The 23,532-nt window shown below is 38.2% G+C and overlaps 1 protein-coding gene across 7 annotated transcripts in view; it reads right to left on the bottom strand.

Annotated features, from left to right (window-relative positions):
* PPP2R2C (protein phosphatase 2 regulatory subunit Bgamma) overlaps positions 1 to 23,532 on the bottom strand; it is a 209,478-nt gene that overhangs the window by 13,074 nt on the left and 172,872 nt on the right. For all 7 annotated transcript variants that reach the window (XM_048305270.1, XM_048305269.1, XM_048305271.1 and 4 more), the window contains 2 exons: positions 17,819 to 17,983; positions 4,536 to 4,705 (listed from right to left, as the gene is read on the bottom strand). In XM_048305270.1, coding sequence (XP_048161227.1) covers positions 4,536 to 4,705; positions 17,819 to 17,983 — 335 coding nt within the window. The remainder of the gene's footprint in view (positions 1 to 4,535; positions 4,706 to 17,818; positions 17,984 to 23,532) is intronic.

Genomic DNA, 23,532 nt, shown 5'->3' with positions numbered 1-23,532 from the left:
TACTGTGTATAAACTCCAAAGAAGCTAACTGTACTTTTCCACAGCCCAATTAATAGGTGCTACAGAGTTACTGTTGCAGGAAGGCACGAAACATGCTTCCCTCAGCAGCCTGCAGACCACCCCTCTTCAACATATTTGTTTCCTGCTTGGGTGATTTTCTCAGTGCTAGCCTAATTCCCAGAGACATTTCACCAGCTGATACCCTAGATGTGCTAATTAATGTGCAAGAAATCTAATTTAAATAGTAACAAAAATGCCATATTCCAAGATAAGTGGACTCTCACTTATGGCAGAAAGAACATGGCTCTATTAAAAGAACCTGTACGGTATTACATTTATTTTTGTAAGGTATTTCAGAAGCCAAATACAGTACAAAGTTGTACTTGCACAGGCTGCAAATAAGAGCACTAATTTAGCCCAAGGATTTCTCATATTTGGCTGAGACTTAAAAACAACATTGTAAATTATCATTTACTCACTGGAAAAGAGGGACTACCCAGTAGAAGACCTCTCTCCTCTAGGCCACACATCTCTGCTGAACAGCAATTATAAAGAGCATGCCAACTGTTTCAGTCTTTTGCTGAATTTGATTAATTTTCCTTCTGGATGATTTGATTTATTCCATAAGGAAATATGGTGGTAGAAAATTCCTGCCTAGATAAATTTACTAATGCACTTCCACTCCTGATATTTTCTTCTAGCTGCTGTAGAAACTGTAAAACAAAGATGTGTAGGTGACGTCTTGGAGAAACACACCAATCCAATGGAACAGGGGTATAATTTAGCTCTGCCATCCTGAGGTTACAGGTTCTTGCAAGCCAGTGAAATTATTCCTGCTCATGGATGCTCAGCATTCTCCTCTGGCCCGAGAGCACAAACATTTCTTCTAGTAAAATAACTTCTATCAAGACCAGATGAGGGACAATGACCTTTCACTTATATTTTCTTTAAACTGACCCATTTTTCATAGTCAAATTGTACAGTATCCAAAGAATATTTGTAATGTAAGGTTATTAAGGATTATACATTTTTGTTATGGATCAATTTTCATTAATAAATGAATGAACACTGAACTGTACATTAACAGATAATGTCTTATACAGCAATTAATTGGCAAATGGAGGAGAACATTTCACAATTAAATGCATTTACCGTCACAGCAAGCAATAGGTCAGAACACTTTTACTATTGATGCAGTTTCCTACACTCTCTGCAATTAAATCCTTTCCTTTTCTCTTACCTAAAACCTTTTTATGTTAGCAGTGTAATTTGTTACAGAACTGGAATTCTTTCCTTTGTCATGTTTGTGAGCTCCCAATACTTGGAAGAAATAGAAAGGCTGCGTAAGGCAGAAGGAAGTAGATCACATTTGCCTCCCTGACTGTCATTTCTAGGTCTTTCTCTCGTTACCATTTCCAGCAGCCATCTGTCATGACCACTGTCATGTACACACCCTGTGCAAAGTGTGTCCAACTCCACAGCTTGGAGCTGTGCCTTTCTATCTTCTTTGTCCAAAAGCATTTTGCAATTCCTGTCTCAGATGTCTTACCTTGTCAAGACTGTCAGACTCACCCTACTGCCTTGGACAACCACCTTGCTCTTTATGTGGACCTTTTGATTACCACATTTGAACACATTCAGACCCTCAGAGAGACTATGAAAAACTAACTGGAAGAAACACTTAATTTTCACTGTTTGCATATTCATGTGCCACTACCGAGGGTAAAATCAGATTTGCCTTGTCTGTTATACATTGTTCTTACCACATATCAATAGTACTTGAATGCAAACCAAATTCATTCCTAATTACCAAGAACCTTTTCTTCACGGCAATGTTTCAGGTCTGACCCTCATGAAATTATTTAGCAATTCTGTGCTCCAGACTAACACAGCAACACAGCTACGCAGGGACCTGTTTTACTGGGACTGAATAGACACAACCAGGAATTGCACTGGTGATGCATGGTCCAAATCACTATGCTACAGAGCCTGCCAAAAGTGGATCAAGCTATTACCAGCTATGAATGCACTCACCTTACTGCTCCTAAGGTTTCTGCTGGGGTAATTCACCTGGCAGCACCAGAAGAGTAACCTGTGAGGCAGGGCTGCCTTGCAACACTCAGGCACTGACCATTCCACCGCATTGCTCTTTTAGTGCTGTCCAGTGACCATACTCTGCCCTTTTTTCTTTTGTGCAAAACAAACAGGAGAAAATCATGTTGAAACATTGTCAGCAGATAATGTGTTCAGCAGGGCTGCAACAGCTGCTCTATTCAATAGCATTCTTTGAGCCACAGCACTGATAGGAAAAAAAACCTGCATAAGGAATTAATTTTTGTTTGCCATTTTTCTAATGTTAAAATTGTAAGCTGATAATGAAGCAGTACAGTTATGGATTCTGCTCTTTATTACAACTCTGTGTGAAATCTCCTGTTGTGACCCTCACTATTGCAGCTAGGCAATATCTAAGTGGCTACCATGCAGTGGATGAAATGAGAAATTCAATCTTTTAATGAACACCTTTTAATCTTTTAATGATATACTTGTCCTCATAATTACGTGGATACATAAAATGAAAACGTTAGGTTTATTTGTTGCCTTCCAGTGATCTACCCCAAAAAACCTTTTGAGAAATTGCCAAGTTTATATATGAGATTTAGGTATGTGAGAAAGAGATATCTCTGAGACAAATTATTTAAGAGAGTAATTTGAACCACTTTTTTTAAAGACAGAATTCTCTCCTCTCTGCAGCTTAAAAACATGAAAGGTTCTCAGAGCAGCTGGATCACACGAATTCTATGGCATCCTGTGCTATTGGCTTCCCAAGGCCCCCTGAGTTCCAGATTCTCCTTTAGTCCACTGCAATGCTCAACAACACATCTGTATATTCTTTACAAGGCACTGGATAGATATTTGAAAATGAAAGGCAATCCATAGATTTAAGTAAGGTGGTTAAGAACAGTATTATATTTATTTATAAATAAATATTTAGTTGTATTTTTTTTATATTATATAAGGGGCTTTGTTGTTGTGGTTCTTGGTTTTTTTCCTCTATAAACTTCTGACTGCAATTATCAGTACTCATTTTCCCATCTCAGCATGAAGAAATATAACTTTTTAATTGGCCCTACTGTTGGGTGTCAGACTGATTTAAAAGTGGCCAGCTTGTTTCGCAGCTGCCTACATGAGGAAATAAAAGCAGGTGTCAAAATCAAGACAAACAGGTTGGCTTGACCAGCTATTCCTCCCCAGGGACAAGGCTGCCTACTAAATTAGCATAGGTATAAAATAATATATTACCTAAGTTCCCAAAACCCGAGATTCTATTATGTTATATAAAACACAGTCTCGCCCTTACCCTCCCACTCCATTTTCATGGCATATCAACATTTCTAACACATTTAGCATTACAAGCACTACCATTTTAAGAGCAAACCCAAGTCTGTAGTCTTAAAGGTAAACAGGCTCAGACTTTCCAATATTAACACATTGAACAGTGAATGCTATACACTGAAATGTAATGGGTGCACTGAAAAACACTGGGGCCCACTCTGTTTACTGAATGCTAGCTAACAAATACTGGAAATTTTTGTTTGTTTTGACAAGAAATGCTATCAAACTCTCATCATGTTATTTTAAAACCAATCTTAATTATAGTTACTGTGAACCAATGTATCCCACCTGCCATTATTTAGACACAGAAAACAAGGGACTGATCCAGCACTGTCACAGGATTGTCTCTCAGTACGCAGCACAAGCCAGATGAATGGCATTTTTCCTACTTTGCATACACTTTTTTAGGTAACTTAACAGTTTTTTTCTTACTGCATTTTCATAACAAGCAGCTTCTGTGTCACAGACATATTTTCCTTCTTTGAGCCAGAGTCAAAAAATGTAAGCTCAGCCCTCTATTGCCAAACATAACAGATGTCAGAGTACAAACTTAGCACTGGCTGGAGCCACTGGCATTTTGTCTGGATAATATCGCAATGAATTCAGGCAACCAGATGTGTGTGTCTGGCATTTGTGAGCTGCTGCATCAGTGGTGATGCCAGGGTTTAACACGGATCACTTCTAGAACTAGGCACAAGGGAGAAACACACAGATCAAGCTGTAAAAGGAAGTTCGGAAATGACAAAGTTGTAAACTCTCAGCAGTCCCAGCAGAAGCAGAGTTCTAAGCAACATACAAAATCTTTTCCTCAGTTACTTTTAAATGTTAGTAGTGAAATACATCATTTAAAAGCAGATGCCAAAGTGAAGAGATGATTTCTCTTTTAGAATAATCATTTCTTTCAAGACCCTAATCCACAGGGAGTGCAACTTTGACTGCCCAGGCTTTATACTTCCTTACTAATGCTGCGATTGCCCTTTTCCTGCTGTAAGGATGCCACTGTGAGGATTTTAACCACCTTGATTAATTCTCTTAGCTTTCTGCTTCTCAGATAAAGTAATGAGAAGTTTACAGAAACATCCAGTTTTCGAATAGTGAGATCCTTTTATAATGTTGCATTTTAAGATGTAGGAGATTCCTACCTGGTACGTTTCTACAGGCTTTGTTTCCATGTTCAGATCCCAAACCTTGACAGTGAGGTAATCTCTTGTAAGCATGTATCTACCACTGTGACTGAATTTGACATCTGACACTGAAGAGATAATTTCTGAAAAAAATGATCTGTTACTGGGGTCTTCTGGTTCTTCATAAACTGTTCAAAGAAAAAGAAGCAAGACAGAAATCAGAATTGTAAAAAAATTTGCTCTGTTGTACAATCTGAAGTGTGCATTTCTTGTGAAATATAATTCAATCTACCAAGGAACACGATACAGAATTAATCATATGTCCAGCACTTACTTTATTCTTTAAACTTTATATAAAAATACAAACTGTAAGCTTTAAACATTACAATAATTAATGTTATGGCTATGGACTCAAAGCATAACTTCAGGAAATTCTGCAAATACACTGGTTAGGTGACTACAGAACCCTATAGCAAGACAGTTCATGCCTTGCTCATCCTTTCTGGGGTCTGCATACCCCATTTCCCAACATAACCAAAATCCAGGTGTCCTTGTCACATGAGAGGTATGTATATGTGGTCTCACAACAGTCCTGGCATCTCTGGGAGATGTGTTTACTCAAAGCCTGCCCTGCTTGCCAGAACCAGCTGGCCTGGTTGCAGGCTACTCATTGGTCATGTCTGAAAGCATCTGAGACTAAGCATGAGAATTTTAAAAAGCAATTGCAAATTGCAATTACCTCTTCCTAAGAGGTGAGCATAAAATAGACAGGGGTTTACCATGTGGATGCATGAACTACATAGTTGATGTGCAACTGCTGACAGCTCTGGAAAGGACTGAACTCACTGAATGTGAATGTCAGCAGCTCTGTGCAATCTGACAAGACAGCAGTGTTGCAGTGGGGATCCTGCAACACGCATATATCAAACCAGGAGTCCCGTGGAAAGGAAATATATACGGACAGACAGATTCTTGATAGCTGTTTCAGAGATGTTTATTTCTCCAGCCGCATGGCCGGGGCTCTGCCCAGGAACTGTTCCAGTCACGGGACCAAGGGTCCTTCTGCCCGCGCAGGGAACACAAACCAACCAACGGGAACGAGGCTGAGCAGGGGCAGGGAAGCCCCGTGTCTGTGCCCTCAGGGCCCCTCTCCCAGGGCTACACGGCGGGGGAGGGACCCCAACACCTCACCCGTTTTATTTTAATAAAAGGAGAATGAAAACAACTGGATAAACATAACAAGAACAGTTTCAAAACAAAACAAGCCACCCTCCTGAGTCTTTAAATGTCCAAACAGATTCTGTGGAACATCTTAGGGCTGACAGAAGGGAGACAGAACTCTCTGAGCATGCTTTGTGGGGAAACTGAGGCAGGAGAGGGTTTAACTTCTTCCCTCCCCCTTTTCATCCCCCACTCGGCATTGGAAAGGGATTTTTGGGGAAACAATTGGCAAAAGCATGGTTTTGTGAGGGAAACCATGGGTGAAAAAACGGATTGGGAATACACTGGGGGTAATAGGACATAGGGTAAAAGGGAAAGGTGGGATTAGGAAAGGGAAACTGTAGGGGGGACTTACAATGGAGATACTGTCTAACATGACTACGATTTTTTGCATATATACTGCCTTTTACAGGAACACCATCAGGCCCAGTGACCTGCGATGCTTGTAACCCTTTTCTCCCTAGTACAATATTAAATTCCACCACCTCTCAGCAGGTCATGAAATATTGCTTACACGATGTCCATACATGAAAATCCAGCTCTTGTAGCTATGAGATTGGTCATCCCTGTTCAACTGTACATAAGAATGATACTGGATGACTCTAGCCCTACCTTACAGATGCCTAGAGCAATTCTGTTGTCTTTCTGCAGGTACCTGTGGCCCTGTGATCCAACTGACTTCTATGGTGAACTTCAGTAGAAAGTCAGGCTTTCAGGGTCTTTTAACTCTCAGCAAAATCAGTAGGGTTTTGGGACCTATGCCTAGAATACTGTTTGAAAACTGGCAATTTAGTGAATGTCATTTTCAAGTTTCAAAAGCAGGTGAAGAAAAGCCATGTGATGAAACATGAAAACATGCTGAAAGTAGAAAAATTTTTTATTGTCAGTCAAAACAAAGGTTTTTATGTAGTCCACTGGAACATTTCTCTCTCAATTATTTTCTCCATGACTATGATTCAGACTGTTGGAAGCAACAAGGTTAGCTTCCGTTAGGTGAAATAATGTTCTGCTGAAAGTTAAGGGTGAGTATGTGGGTGGAGTATGTGGGTGAAGTATGTGGGGTAACGCAAAAAATTATGGGCAATTTTCTTTGGGGGTGGGCAGTGGAATGCAGCCAGGCGTGCACATGAGAATAAAGTCTATATTTAAACATGTGCACCACACATCTGAACAGTAATGAACTACTTCAAAAAGGGGAAAAAACTTTTCTTTTCAGATAGACTGTAAACGAACAACTTTAAATAGCTCTTTAAAATTTTGCCTAGACATTCTGCAAAGCAGGTATTTTGCAATTATCCTGTCAGATTTGCAAGAGAAGTCTGATGAGCACAAAGCAATTATCATTTCTCATACTTCTTCCCTTTAATCTGTCCAAACTATAGACTTGGCTGGCAGGAATTTCATCCTCCTAATTATGATGTGAAGCTGCTATTAAAACCAGGAAAGAAAAAAAAAAACCCCACACTAACTGAACTACACCTTAATTTGTAGCTTAGATATATTTTCTTGGCTCGATGTGGCTCATCCAACTCCCAGTGATTAGAAGAGAAGTGGTATTTGTACATGAATATTCTCTATTTTGTTAATTAATGAGATTAAACCATTTCATTCTTTATCTGCCCCATTTATTGCTTTTCTATGCTTACTGTGTTAAGTATTAGAAAGACTTAGATTAATTAACTGTGGAACTAACAGAGGCATGAAAGTCTTGTATCACTACAGAAATAAAGATAGCAGTAGAAATTTTAGTAGCAGCAACTCTTTGGAGATAGTTCCTCTAGTCAGCATAACCAGTGCAGGAAAATTCTTACAGGAAATTAAGGAACAGCTCCTAGTGAAAAGAAGAGAAAGCTTAGCAACTACCAGCACCTGCCTGAGCAACCAGAACAGGCCATTAGCCTCAGGAAATGAAGATGAAAAAGAGTGTTCTTGGGACTTGGCTATTTCTGGTTTAGCATAAACATAAGCTTATGCACATACTGCAAAAAAGCACCATCTTTCTTCAGTTTGGCTAATACAAGTTGAGAAACTGGAAACAGAACAGCAGTGAAGGGACAGCCTTGTGACATGGACTTCAGTTCAGGCAACCAATTCAAATTCAGCCCTGACCTCTCCAACGCTGATAGGAAAAAAACCCCATTGATCTAGCCCATGGTTTCCAAAACACATTTTCTGTTTATTACTATTAAGACTTATCTTTTGGAGGCTGCTCTTACACCCAGGAGCAATCAGTATCCGAAACACGAGATTTCAAATCTAGCTTACTTCTCTGTATCTAAATAAATCTTGTTAGATCTGAACTTTGCTGACATTTGATTATGGATTCTATTATATTCTTTGACTAATTCCATCATTAATTTCTTAATAACTAACACCTACCATACAAAAGGGTATTTAACTTTCATTACTATTGTTCTTGATAAGGGTCACAGTGCTATTTATGTGAAAGACACAAAGTTACCTGTCTAGCTACTTAATGAACATAGGAATCACAAATAACATGATGTGCTGAGTTCTCACGTGACTCAGACTTAAATGTGACCTCGATGACAGGACTCTGGTATAGAGAAATATAATGGGATTACAGAGGGAAGTAGAGCAAATCTCTGAGTACAGCCAGTGTTTAAAGAGGAGCCTTCCAGGAAGACACTGTTCCTGCCCCTTATGCCTCCAGCAGATACAAGGCTAAACTGGGAAGTCTGCTTAGGGAAATAAAAATGCTCAATTCCTTTCTGCACAGCTTCCTGCTCACAAGTTAAAAACCACAGTAGCTTCTCAGAGAAGTCCAGACTTTGTAGAGAAGGATGGGTTCATTGAAGGATACATGCCAGCGCTCTGTTTTCCTGAATCCTGAAGAAAATCTGTAGCATAAAAATACGCTGCTTCTTTCTTAAAAGGTAGTGCCATCTGCTGAAAAACAAACTCTTATCCCTCCTAAAAAATATTCTTGTTTCCTTGTGAATTTCTCTGATCTAATGCAGAACGGAGACTTTCCTTTTCCAGTGGATAGGAAAGGCATCTCTAATGAGTGCGTTTACCATGCAGAAATATAAGCAGATGTCTAAAGTCAAAAAAAAAAGGCCAGGAACTGCAAGAGTAGGTGGAAAGGTCCATCTCACAGCTTCCCCCCAAGACACTGGCCAAAAGAAAGCAGATGCCTCAGGAGGAGCTAAAAGAAGTGTGGTGCACTAACACCTTGTGGCTCTCATCTGTACTTTGGGGGTCACAGGTGCTGCCACCTCAAACTTCCCATCAATATGGGCCTGATTCCACACACCTGAAACTGACATATATTGGACAAGATACATCCAATTAAAAAAAAAAAAACAACCCAAAGTAATTTTCAAGTTCAGTTCTAAACAAGTAGCTGGGCAGAGCTTTAATCATTGCAGGGTGTAAATTCTGGCATATGTGAACTTTAAAAATTATCAAAAATAATGCTAAAATTGTCTTATATGGTGGGTGCAGTGTCACAATCTGATATATTTCCTCCTATATATTTCCTCCTGAAATCATCACAAGAAGGAAAACTTGAAGATGAACAGAAATCTGCTCCACAGATTTTGTAAGAAATTCCATCAGTCAGAGGATAAAATTATAAACAGCTTTAAAGACTCACTCCCTCTAGCAAAAAATCCCCACTGTTTTCTTTCTACCTATGAACAAATAATAACCTATGAAAGCTTTTTTTTAAGAGGATACTTTTTATAGTTTGTATCCTGTCCTGAAAACTTCTGATTTTATAGCCTTTGCTGTTACTTAGATTTAAATCATTGGAAATCCTGCACCATGAAATAAATCTCTCCCTTCCTCCAAAGACAGCTGATGGGTTTAGAAATTCATCCAGTTCCTGTTCAAGGGTCACTGTTACAAAGGGATGAAGACAGCTTTGGCAACAGTGGAAACAGAGGCAGTGTGGTTACTGAGAGGGAGAGGACTGTGAAGACCAGGGCAAACCAAGTTGGTGGAACATGATAGAGAAAACAATTTTTCATTTTTATTATATAAGCAAGCAAACACTCTGCAGCTAGACTGAATTAAGAACTTATTACAGATAAACTTCTGGGTTACACTGGTACACAAACAACAGGTCTATTTCAACTGGACCTGGAAATACCAGTGGTGGATCAGGTAATCTCTCACTGGGCTTTAATTTCATAAACACAGAAAACAGGTTCAGTCCCAGGCCAAATAATTTATCATTTAAACTAAGCCCCTATTTAATTCCAGATCCCAAACAAAAATGGCTTCAATGCCTGATTAAAACATATTGGAAAACAGTACTTTGAAACGTATGGAATTTCATTGGTCTTGACAAACTAGCCACACTAAGAAAAGGAACAAGAACCAATATGCTTTCCTAATAGCTGATAAATAAAAAAATTTAACCAAAATAACAAATTATTTAACTATACTGTAATATTTTTAGATGGCAAATTTGCACTATTCCTGGGTCAGCTGTAATTTGCTCTATCACATATATTTCACCAAGATTAGCATAAAAACCTTAAAACTAAATTTCATTTGAACTTCTATCAAAATATAAGTATTCTTTTTTTTTTTTTTTTTAAGTACATGACACTTGTTCATAACATTCAACACAGAAACCATTGTTTTGGTGTTATTTAATTCAAGAAACGCTACATCTTGAGCTAAGCATAGTTCTGGGCTTATCTCCAATGTGGTAGAGATCTCAAGAAGACATAAAAATGGGCAATAGAAATAACCAGAAGTACCAAATTACTTCCACACAAGGAATGGCTAAAGAGACTGGGGTCTCTCAACCTAGGAAAGACTGAGGGAGTCATAATTAAGAGTGGCATGGAAAGCATGAATAGGGAATGACAGTTCACTGCGTACACTGTCTCTTCCAATCCACAAGTAGGGGTCACCACGTGAAACTAGGAAAGGGTAAGCAGAAAGAAGATGGTTCTTCATACTGTGCCTAATTAACATACTAAAGACTTTACTGAAAGATACTGTGAATGGTAAAAAATATACACAGGTTCAAAAGTAACTGCACAACTTCAAGGAAAGAAAAAACCTCAAACATCCATTTCAGTATTGTTAAATGCAGTAAGTTCACTTCCACTAAGGTCCCTGAACCTCAAGTTTCCAACTGCAGACTGCAGAGCGTGAACATTATACACTTAGTCTGTTTTTACATTTTCTGTTGATGTTGCTACTGCCAATATTAGAGCCAGAACACTGGGCTAGAAGGACCTCTGATGTGCCCAGCTATAGTAATTTGTATGCACTGTTTAAAATCTATTTTAGGATTTCATACAAAAGAGTTCCTGTGTTCATTCTAAGTGAATCAAGTCAAACTGCAAGCTCCCATTGAAATTCATGGTCTCTTTATGCCTTTTAGCTTCATTATTCATGATAATAATTTGATTTACCATTATTATTTAGTCTATCTTCGACTATCTCTGAATGTTTTATTGTTTTGTATTAAGCCAATCCACTCATACATTCATCTCCCTTGGAAATTCTCTTTCAATAATAGAATATTCTGCTAATGTAACAATCTTGGTCTATACTGATTAATATGGTTATACATGATAAGTAGTTTTTAAATCTGCTTTCATAAGCAATCTAAATACAATTATTTTGTGAGACACATTTGTTTAACATTTTATATTACCATAGCCTGTAGCTGCTTATCCTGTTTTAAACTAAAAAAAGCACCTTTTTATACTTAGATTTTCTACTTGCTTTTATATAATTCAGAGGGCACCTCTTTGTGCGCTGGTCACTTACACATCATTTTCCTTCTTTGACTCAAAGCAAATTTCTGACCCTACATCAAGGCTGAAGTTTCACCTACTGTACAGCATTCCTTTATCCAATGACCCACTATCAAAACCAGGCTTCTCATCAATACCTCTAGAGAGCATGGCTTTTTAAAGTGGAGCCTCAAATCAATATTTAAGAATCTGTTTTACCATCTGCACTGAGTTGCCACAGCTTGTCACAAACCATGAGGGAGGGTGCATTAGTGCTGAAAGGCAAAGCCAGATCAATAGCTAAAGATCAGTGGGTGGGAGCTTCACTACAGAGTTGCTTAGATTAGTATAACTTTACCAGTGAGTTTGTTAATAAAGAGAAATGGTGTTAAAGAGAGAAAAGGAATTGAAAAAACACAAAGTCAATCTAGAAGATCAAGCCTCTTTAAACCTCGGTCTCACAAAGACTTACGTGCATGTTTAATGCCACATGTTGTGAGCAATCCCAAGGAGTTACTGGGACATAAAACTACTACTGCTCTACAGCCAAACTGATGTGTAAGTCTTTCTGATCTTAATATATAAGACTAGTGATAAGTGGGTTTTTTCTCCCCCAGTGAAATAAGATCTTGAAAGCTGGTTTCATGAGACATTAAAAAGAAGTATTTGTTGCTATCAAAAAAATTAAGCAAACAAGACAGGAATTTTAGTAGACTGAATAATTAAATCAATCTTACAGCAATTATTTGCTTTATCTGTGTGTGGTTGGGGGAGAGGGGTTAATGAAACACCTCTTCAATCATAAATCATTTACCATTGCTTCAGGCTTTTCTCTTTCCTCCGAGTATTTGATAGCTAGAAGTATATAATTCAGGTTTTTTCTTCCTCAGATTTAATTTTAACATATCTTGCACAACTGGAGGAAATACTATATAGACATAATTGCATTTCTGTAGAAATGTTTTTGAATTTTCATTAGCCGTGTTTTAAATGTCTTTATTATACATTCATCCAAACTGAGCAGAATGGAAGCTTTGGAGCCCATGCTAAAGGCAATCTGTTACTAAATTTCAGTGGAATTCCTGCACAAGGAAAGATCCGTTCCAGGATCTAGTTTAGCATGCATGAAATTGTAGTAACAGACCTTTAGTGACAGTCATAATTACAAAATTATCAGGATATGGGCACATTTTTTCATTGGGGATATAAAATCAGCAATGCATATATGCCTTTGTAGTGCATGCTTAAAAATAAATACAGAATTAGGATAAGGAGAACAAGCCTTCATCAAACACAGGGTCAAATAATTTCAGAAGCTCTGATAAGTTTCACTCCTGTCACATGAAACCTTGCAGATTTTGCCTGAAGTGGACATCACTTTGACAGGGGCCTCTCTGTGTACAAAGGGACTGCCTCTCTCTCAGATGATAACCTGACATGAGACCAGATGCAGAAATAAAAAGTGTATTTTAGATGTAAAGCTCACACACAAGAAAAACAAGTTGTTTCTTTTTCAGTCAGACAATAAGCATCATTCATTTGGAAAGGTCAATATTAATTAGCAAATCCAGCAGGGATAGTCTGTCACAGGCTTTTTTGTGCATCTGGTTGTTCTCTGTGGAAAATGAAAGATAATCCATATTCAGTCAGAGGTCTGAAAGCTGTCTTGGCTCTGAAATTCCAACCTGCTTTAAACAACTGGTAAATATAACTAATTTAATTTTAAAGATTCAACATGTTTAAGTAGATTATCCTTGATTTCTGTCTTGGCTGTTTCCACAGTTCTGAATTCTTTAAAATCAAAGGCAATCTCAAAAAAAACCCAGCAGATAACACAATTGAGTTACATGCCTGACTGACAGGACAGTGGCAATTATTCTTGGGGAAAGGCTGGCATTTCTTTCAGGCCCGGAATTCAAATAAAAATGTGGAAAAGGAACTCTCAATGGAAAAACCATCCCACTCAGCTTTGGGTGGCATGTCTGAGTCAGGAACCAAACCTGGATTTCACTATGCATTGCTCTGAAAATCATTTTATACTTTTAAGGTACTGATAGTCCAACCCATGGGATTGGGATGCACCAGCTGAGATGCTTTGCTCCATTCAGGGAGAGTCCAGAGAAGATGGCTGTTGGGATTGCCTGCCACCTATAAAGGCTTCCTTGGTCAAAGGGAGGAGGGCTCTAAATGGCTCCTGCTACAGACCCAGAGGTCAGGAGCTTGAGAAGTCTGTCTGCAGGACAGAAAGCACCAACTCATGGTGACAGAGGCTAATGCTATATAACCCCAAAATCTCTGTTTTTAAGATCACCATGGCACACAGAGCAATGAACTTGAAATTGCAGCTCCACTTTCCTCAAAGTATTTTGCTGTAAACTCTGCACATGGGTAATGGATAATTAGAAATAGGGTTTAAGTCTACAAATACACATTAAGAAATGAATACTAAAAAACCCTTAAAGCAACATACAGAATTTAAATAAATTACTACTTCTGAAGTATGCAACCACTTTCAGATGTTAAGGGTATTACATGAAATATCAATGTGAGTTATACTCTTGAGTGACTTAAATTTCCATACTGCATGACTATACAGTTTATATTTACCATTTAATAATGGTTTTAATAATTCTGATGAACTATTGAAAAAGCTCTTTATTTTTTTCCAACTTCACATGCTCAAGCTCAGTTTTCTTTAGCTGACTGCTTTATATTATATGATTTGTTGAAACAGCCATATGTACCCATCTAGCCTACAAGCTGTTTGGAAGAATGATATTAACTCCATGAACATTTATGAGGATCGCTGAACATAATATTAGCAATAAAAAAATAAAAACCAAATTAGCAACTATTTGTTAATTGAACAGTTGCATATTATGCTGTAAGTATATTTTTAGTCAGGATGATCTTACTACAACAGCATCCCTATGCTTGTCTTCCTTGTCACCTTAACCCCATTAAGAAATGGTGTTAAAGAGAGAATTGCATTTATGGAATTTATGAAATTTATGGAATTTGAGGTAGGGGTTAATTCTTTTATTTCTTCAATGTTCCCAGCTGACCACTCCAACAATGATACTTTTGCTGCTGTCACAGATTTCCATATACTGCCTTTTTTTCTACACTGCACTGCCATGCATGTTGTCTCATGACATCTCAAAGGCAATCTTTGGGTGTTTTGGCAAGTACACTATTTAGGTGAAAAGTTCCATATTATTTAAATTAATTCCCTATTTGTTGCTGAGGTTTGACTTCCATAAATGTTTTAAATCTTTACCTATAACACCGTGGACTGCAACAACACCTTCCTCATTCCCACTCCTCTAATATTCTAAACAAGCAGGGACATTCATCTCTTTGGCACCTCCTCTCCAGAACATTTTTGATGGCATCCTCTCCCACTACTTGCGAAGTCTGATAATAACATGGAACAGCATTATGTATGTACCTGCTCTGTGGTTACAGATTGGTCTTTCCCTGATATACATTTTCCATGGCTACATAACATTTTCTTGTGATCCTCACTCAGTTCTGCACGATCTATTACAGCTGTTATAAGAAGCAGTTTCAGGTAGTCCATTAGAGACACAACACATTTTATCACACCTTATCAGTATCTCAATGACCATTTAAAATTCAGCTACTGACCTGATATTCTTTCAGTGCCTTACAAATAGATTTGATGGTCTGAGATAATTTTTCTAAAGGACAGATATCTCCATTACAACTCATCACACAATTTGGCAGCTTGCTATTAAATCTCAGCAGAGGTACCAAGGACGAGTACATATGGAAGTAGTCTCATCTCGTCCATGTCAAAGCCATGAGGATTTATAAGGGAAACCCTGTAGTGCTGCTGTCACTGATGCCGAAAAGAGGGATTTTGCCACTGAGCTTGGAAAACCAGAAATCTTCAAGACATTATAATTTATTAATATCCTATGTTGGTTGACTTACACTACAGATATTAGTATGTAATTTATTTTTACAGTATGACACTCTCTAAGCCTGTACAAATGGAAGGGCCCTTCCCCCAAAAGCTGAAATGGACTTTATCAGTGCTATAGGGATTTGAATAAATAAGGGAAAAAGGAGTAGATGCAAAAGTTCACAACATATGCTCATTATCCAGGTATTTTTGTAAGTTTTACATTGGATCTTTCATCCCTAAAAATATGTACATCCATTACAATCTTGGAACAGCATCTGAAATACAGCACACAGTGATACTCGACTGTGCTGAGAAAGCAGGGATGTGTGGCACAACATGAGAGTTTACAGTGACTCCAGTTGTAGTGTTTTGCTTGAGAAGTGAAGTCAGTTATGGGGAAAGACTGAAAGACAAGCCAAGCTAGGAGAGCAGGGTACTGATCATGCATATGCACCAGATGTAAACTTAGCAACTGTAAAGAGGAATCAGATGTACAGTCAAGGTACTAGAGACAATCATGCAAATAACTTGGGTTTGTAGACTGTTTTTGATACATCCTTTTGGACTGCTATGGGCTGTATATAATTAACTTTGCTTGTCTCTGAGAGCTATACTGAAACCACTCCAATCAGCAGTGCATGGGCCTACTCCTTTTAACACTTTGGAAATTCTACCATTGCTGTATCAATTTTGTACTGTACACACTCAGATTCTCAATGAGCTTGACTTGACTTCAGTGCAGCAAAGCTACATTAAATGGCTATTTTCTAACTCATAGATCTGGAAAATGGGGTTTAATCAATGACCATCAGACCTTGTGCTCCCTTCTGGCATAAAATGCCTTCTTTCATCCAGTGTTCTGTATTGTGGCTTTAATAAGTTCTGATTGGCATTTGGCATTGAGTTACAGGAGCATGGAGGCCTTATTAGCAGGAAGAAATGGAAGTACTACAAAATAAAACAATTAAGTGGGACAGGATAACTCACAGCATTGTGTCAGACTGTGTCATGCTTACATTTCACTTCATGGTATTGAATTCCCCCTACAAGTACAAGGAGATACAGCTAACAAAGGTAAAACACTTCTCTGCTTAGGAAATTGTCCTTGAAGGTTATTTTCTGTAATTGGAGACCACATCCTAAGGGGCTCTGAGCATGTGCATTTTTCCTTGCAGTCAAAAGGCCTAGTCATAGGCTTTTTACTATATTCACTTCAGTTTTAAAAATACCTTATGTACAAAATCTGTTCACCACTTAGTTCTCATTTAATTCTTCACATGCTTTTTCCTCTCCTTTTGCCCCTGCTAATAAGATCAGCCTACCTCAAACAGGTTCAAGTAGGCACTGAATGACATAAAACCTCTTATGTGCTCTGGTAGTAAAAAAATTTCTCTTGAATTTCCTTCCAATGTTTCAACATTGCAAAAGAAACTGACAACCCAATTCTGTGAGCTGGAGGTGTCGTGGAGGAGTCCTAGACCTGAAGGTTACTGAAACAGAGCTACTACAGTTCATTCATGAGGTTCTCAGCTTCTCGGGAACCAAGCACATGATGCCTTTGTCCAGGCATTGTCAGTCTCAGAAGATTAGGAACAAACAGGTCGTTTGCATAAGGCAAAGTGCCCAGGCATGCCATATTACTGGTGGGAAGAACCACAGTTTGTCTTCTCTAGACCATAAAGAGCTGACAGTAAGGCAAAATAAACACGCATTTTTCTTCAACTTTTACTTTGAGAACAGTCACATATTTTAAAATTTTACTTCCTTCTTACGTATATTTCAGATATGAACTATCATGAATCAGTTGTTCATCTCAAAATTTCACAGCCACATAAAATCATGTAGGACAGATAACTTCTATACCAACACAATTTTCATTTATTCTCTCCTTCCCCCCCCCCCCCCCCCAGTACTTACTGCATTTCCTCTGAGTCTGTTCTAACATAACATTGAAAAAATACATATAGGGAATACTGGACTACATTTTTAGGAAGGATACCGAGATTTCCTAATTCAGAAAACGGATTCGAAATTTGAAGGCAGTTTGACAATTAAAATTTACTTGCTGCAGCACTCAGAACAGTACTTGTGTATTCAAACCAGTATTCTCATCTACTTAAATACTCCCTCATCCTCTTCGATTTGTTAGGAATCTTCTCTCTTTTGCTAAAGCGTTCTGGGTTCTTCACCGATCCCTGCAATAAGAACCATAAGGGCAACCAGACACAGACATGACTGTTAGTTACCAAGGTCATAGCTAATACTTGCACAGGTGAAATAAAATTCTTTTTGCTCTTTTCTTGTCAAATGTGCCTGCAAGTGAGAAACTAATACACTGGGGTATGCACACATCTACGTGCTGTCTGTGAATAGTAAGATTTTAATGACATCTGGGGCTCAATGGAGTAAGGACTTACGCTTGGAATGTTTGTCACAGAGAGCTGATGCCCTCATGTCGCAGAGTCTCAGGGATCCTTTGCTGCTGCTGTAGACAAAGAGATTGCAGTGATGGGGATGGAACTCAGAGGCTGTAATCACTTCCGTCAGGTCCTCCATGTTGGCTGGCTTTATATCTACAATGTCTGAACGGAAGTTTCATCAAGGAAAATGCAGATGTCTGCAGGTAAACCATGACTCTCACTTGAAGGAAGCATGCAAATGTACAGACATGTAATGCTTTTAAAGATATACTCACTTTTTTGGTAGTAGTGCAGTTTTAAATTTCCATACCTGGCCCACTTAGACCAAAAAGCAATGTCAAACTCAAAGTCTGCATGGTTTTACTGCAGATGCCATTAGCAGGTCACCATTTGTCCATGCTGTGCAAACACATCAAAGAAACAGTGTTGCAGGGATATAGAGTTCTCAGCTTCATTGAAACTGACAGAGAGCAGGTAGCTGTATCTCCTGAACTTGCTATTGAAACCACTGCTCTATCCCAGATAATACTGACTGAGAGGGAACAATGCACAGCTCAGATCTGCTCACTCCAGTAAGGCTCACTGGCTTTTACCATCATACAACTTAAGCTAAAAAATAGATGTAGCTTAAGGTAAAAGACTGGGGAAAAAAAAGTACTTTTTTTGCAAAGGCACATGTGGCAAACTCAGAAGTATTTATGCAAATAATTTTGGGTGAATCTATACTAATACAATTTCCTTTAAAAAAAATTATGCATGCTATTAGGTTTGCTATTTGAATACTTACAAGGAAGTATCTGGAATGGCAGTCTTAGGCTTTTATGTAAATGACGCCCACTACCAAAATCAGGATGAATTTCTGTGACTGAGAATCCTACACCTGAATCATTTACGTGAACATCATCTGGAACAAAAATACATCAAATATCTACTTTCCCAATCACAAACTTGTCAGCTGGATGACCAACGATTACCCACATGAAGGGTAACTCACATGGTGCCTCTAACACTTACATCTCCACTCATACACATCACCTGCCTTAAAACCCAGGACCCACACTGAGCCTGTGTTTGGAGGAGAAGGCCAGTTCATGGAAGACTGCTTATAGAGAAAAGAATGAAAGTAAGAGTCTCATGAGTGGGCTGTAAGAAAGCAGTAGATACAGAAGCATAAAATGAAAGAAGGATATATATGTAAAGCAGTACATTTAAATAAGATTGTTCATTTTCACATGGCCCCCAGCAATCTGCTACAGATAAGCCATCCAAATGTTAACAAATCCTTCGAACAAGAAGAGTGAGTAACATTACCCTATTTTACTGATGAGTTTGTGTGAGAAGCAATAAAGGATTTGCATAAGATCACATGGGAAATGCATGACAGAACAAACTCAGATCTACTGAGTCCCAGTGCAGCGCCCTAAACACAAATCATCTCAGTGCCTGGATTCCCCGAACATAAAATTTGAATCACCTGACATTCAAAATTTAAACATCTCAGAGGAAAAGATAAATGAGAAAATCTGTTTTATTGATGGCAAGAGAAATCATATATCATGGTACTAAGCCTGTTTCTGTTCCCACTGTGTCCACTTCCCAAATGGAAGACCAATCAAAGACCTTTGATTGATTTCTGTGGGAATGGGATACAGTCTATCACCACCTTTACACTCTATACTTTGAGCTTTCCCAAAAATATAGGTCTGGAACACTACAGTGAAATAGTACAAAAGATTCAGAGATAATTATCTTGATGACTGTGCATACATCACACTGTTGTGGTTTTTTTTTTTTCCCCCATATGGTTTAGAAAGGAAAATATCAGCAAAACTATTAATATCTTATGACATTTAATAACAACTGGGAATGGATTAATGTTGCATTTTAACTGAATTCCTATTTACTTGTACTATCACATTTGCATCCATCTCCAAGAATCCATCATGATTAATATAAGTGCAATGAATGTTAAGATGTAGAAACATTGATTTATGTATTTTATAAAGCATCAACAAATAATCCTGAAAAACAACAGAAAAAAAACCCCTTTATTCAGTTATGTGTATTTGGTGAATTTGTCTCAAGAAACACCTTTAAGTAAAAGCAATTGCTTTCAGGGATTGAATTGCTTTGTGGAGTTCAGAGAAATTATAGTTACTCAATAGAAGAATTTCACCTCTCAGCAGAGAGATAAATAATTGCTGAGTGATGAGAAAGATATAAAATATAAATGGAGTATGTGAAATAGTCATGGTAAGTATCATTTTTCTGGATGCTGAGAACACTATTGATGAATTTCCTTTCATTGTGTAAAATGAATAAACCTATGTTGAATAATGAAATTAAATATTCTATCCTCCTGCCAGAAAAGCAGAAAATACTTGAAACAGACTGCATTTCCAGATGTGATCTAAATCTCCACTGAGAAAGAACCTCATTTGCCTACTGAGGATCATAGCAAAAATGAAAATTCATCATTCCACTAGATTTAGAAAAATTAAAACAATAACACTGTGTTGAAGTAAACAACCAAGGGACTAGAGAGGCGCAGAAGAGATTTACCCCAAATGCATTTGTAATAATAGACGGAAAAACAGCCTTTGTTTTGACAGCTATAGAACCCAATATATCAAAAGAAGAATATGTCACACAGAAGAACATTGTCCTCCTCTCATGATTTTTGCCATCTATTTGAAAACAATCAAGTACAGCTTGACATGTGATGTGTGGGAACTGTATTTAAACTAGCATGACATGGTAAGGGCAAGCATCTCCCATGAGACATTTCTCATTTCTATTTTTCTATCTTCCCTTTGTGTCTTTTCTTCCTTTTAAGTACAGCATTGCATGGCAGGAAAAAATACTAAAATTTAAAAAAAAAATTGGACCAGACAGTGTGCTTCAGAAACAGGGTGTTTGGTGAACTTGAAAAGCACGCAACAGAGGGAATCTGGCAGAAACTGATTAAATGAAAATTCCACTGCTAAAGAGAAAAAAACTATGGTAACGGCACAAATCTGTAGAGTTGTCTCTGCCTGCCCCTGCAATTGGATCTTGTGGAGGGTTGTCTCCAGGGGGGCATGGTCCTTCTCCCCCACTGCACTCATCTCTGAAATACCAGTCACATATGACTCTTGTTGTACCATATGTGATCTGCTTCATTTTCAGAATATGGATAAAACACCTAAGACCAAAGGTATCTAAGACAGAAAGAACAGAGTGTTCAGTTCACCACTGGCAGTGTACTAGGATATAATTCTGTTGTCCTAAAACAGTCAGTGTTTCTGTGCCTTAACAGGGTAGAAATTTCCCCTAAGAAAATGAAAAATATCTTCATATTGCTTTGACTCCCACACATGCTTGACAAGAGCAAGGCATTTTGATCCCTGGTAGATACTTGCACTAATGGAAGGTTGAACTGGCACCTTGCCAGTGATGGGCTAGAATGCATTGGCAGTCTTTTAATTCATTAACATTAAAACAAGGAATAGAAAATATCTTCTTGCTTGCAAGAAATAGAACAGGTCCTTCCCCCTTAACTATTTGATATCTTACATACCAGATCTGTCCTCCCCTGCTTGGCTCCATGAAACAGGATAAAGCTATGAAGAGGCCAGCAGACTTTCTAGATGCTCTCCACACCAAAATGGAAATGAAAGGTCAAGTACACTTGGCAACTACAATGGTGAGAGATGATGTTCTTACAGTTGGGTTAGTAGAACTACAAGGAAAGGCAATTTTGGGAAAGGCAACAAAGCTACTCCAAGCAATACAGCCTTAACTTTGGCTGACCATCTATGTTGCCTTCCCCAAACTATTTAAGAACAGAAGTATAACAAAGGAGAGTGAGCAGGGCAGGGCCTGGCTGTGAGGAGGCTTTAGGGAAAGATCTGAGAGAGGGCAAAGAGGGAGAGAAGAAAAACACTAAGAGAGGAAGGAGGGAAGAGCATAAGGAAAGGCATGATTAAAATCCTGCAATGATATGCAGTGTGAGGAATGTGATGTGAGTACATGATTCAGCTACATGGTATATTTAGTTTTAATCCAGTATTTTGTGCTGCTGTTGTGCAGCTGATAGCAAACTCAGGATAACAGGAGGAAGAAAATTTGTTCCGTTGCCTCTGGGCCACTGATCTAACAGAAATATTCCCCTCTGGGAGAAGTCACTCCAGAAAGTTCTTTTTATTGCAGGTTACAAAGTTGACCCTCACCTTGATCCAAAATTCATATTAATCAGACTCCTCCTCTTGATCAGCTAGAATATAAATGAGCATGCCTGCTTTATGCTCATGCCAAAACATGTATAATGAGAATGTGGAAAATACATAGGGTTCCTGCTGAGCAAAAGAGGTCTCAGAATAAGTTTCCTTGTACGATAATGAAAACATAGCAGCCTCCTTAAAACAGATTAAATTCCCTTTGAAGTGAACAGTATGCATAAAGAAATAGCTGCTTCATCTTCCCAAAACCATCGAGGAATTCTACGAGAAACTGAATTTGGTCGAGAACAAATTTGCAACTCGCAAGCTATGGCATATAAAGGATTGAATCTTCTATCATTATTTTGGAATAGTTTTTAAATGACTTGTGGGTTCACTGCAAGAAGGAAATTTTTTTTTTTTTGTGGTCAGAAGAAGGCTTGAAAAAAAAAATTACTTGTCCTCTCCCCCTTTATTCAACTGCAATGGAGGAGGAGAGGCTTTCTTTAGAAAGCCAGACAAAATTTTCCATAGTAACTTCACAAGAAAAACAAAACTCTCATCTTTCTTATTTCAATATATGCTGATATGACACTTCATTTTTATCCCTGCGTGGGACTTAGGTTTTTGCAAATTTAAGCACTTTCAAAAAATAACCTTTGGCATAACGTATCTTACCAAACCTGGCTGTTCCCTGTGTTTTCTACAGAGGTTTGTTCAGGCTACTAATTTTGTCTGCATCTCACACCTACATTTCAGCCTAGCTCTAGAAAGATTCAGTGACTAATAGTTGAAATCAATAGCAATTCATGGAAGCTGGCAGGGCTTCAGTTTAGAGTAATTGATTACTGTGGTCCTGCTGAGGCTCTACACTTTTAATATAAGCATTTCTCTGAGTGGTTTCCTCTGTTAGTCATTTAGTGCACACTATTTTCATTACAAGGAGGGAACTGTGATGCTTACAAATCAAGCTCTACCAGTTTTACACTTCCTACATGATGGTTATATCATTCCTACACCACACGCCAGCTGAGAAAACGAATTCCAAATGGCTCCAGTCTTCTTCCAGGCTGGGTACATCAGGCCTTGACAACATCATGATGTGATTACATCACTCTTATTATCAATGAAAGAAGCAAGCCCTAACTCTTAATTAACCATCAACTCACTCCTTTCTTCCCATTTCTTACAGATAAGCTGTATGTTTTCACTGTTGAATGATAATTCTACAATAGGCATAACTTGACAAGTATGGACAGCACTGAATAGGGTCAAGCTTCTTAATCTCTGTATTTCAGGCCTGTTGTCCAAGAGCCAAGGGTTCCTGGACTGAACTGTCAGTAGGTTAATAGACATGGCCTTTTCTTCAAATTCCAGTATTTTACCTTAGGCAAAGAGAGTATTTGTATTCCAAGTAATCCTAATAGCCACAGTGTCAATTTTTTCAATCGCACAGCATTTGCCCAGTGCTCCAGTAAAAGCATGTACTACATGGGTTTTATTGTAAGCCCA

This window comes from Corvus hawaiiensis, chromosome 5, assembly GCF_020740725.1.
Source record: "Corvus hawaiiensis isolate bCorHaw1 chromosome 5, bCorHaw1.pri.cur, whole genome shotgun sequence".
NCBI classification, from domain to species: Eukaryota; Metazoa; Chordata; class Aves; order Passeriformes; family Corvidae; genus Corvus; species Corvus hawaiiensis.
Note: the sequence above shows the minus strand (reverse complement) of the source record. Positions and strands in the feature narration are given on the sequence as shown.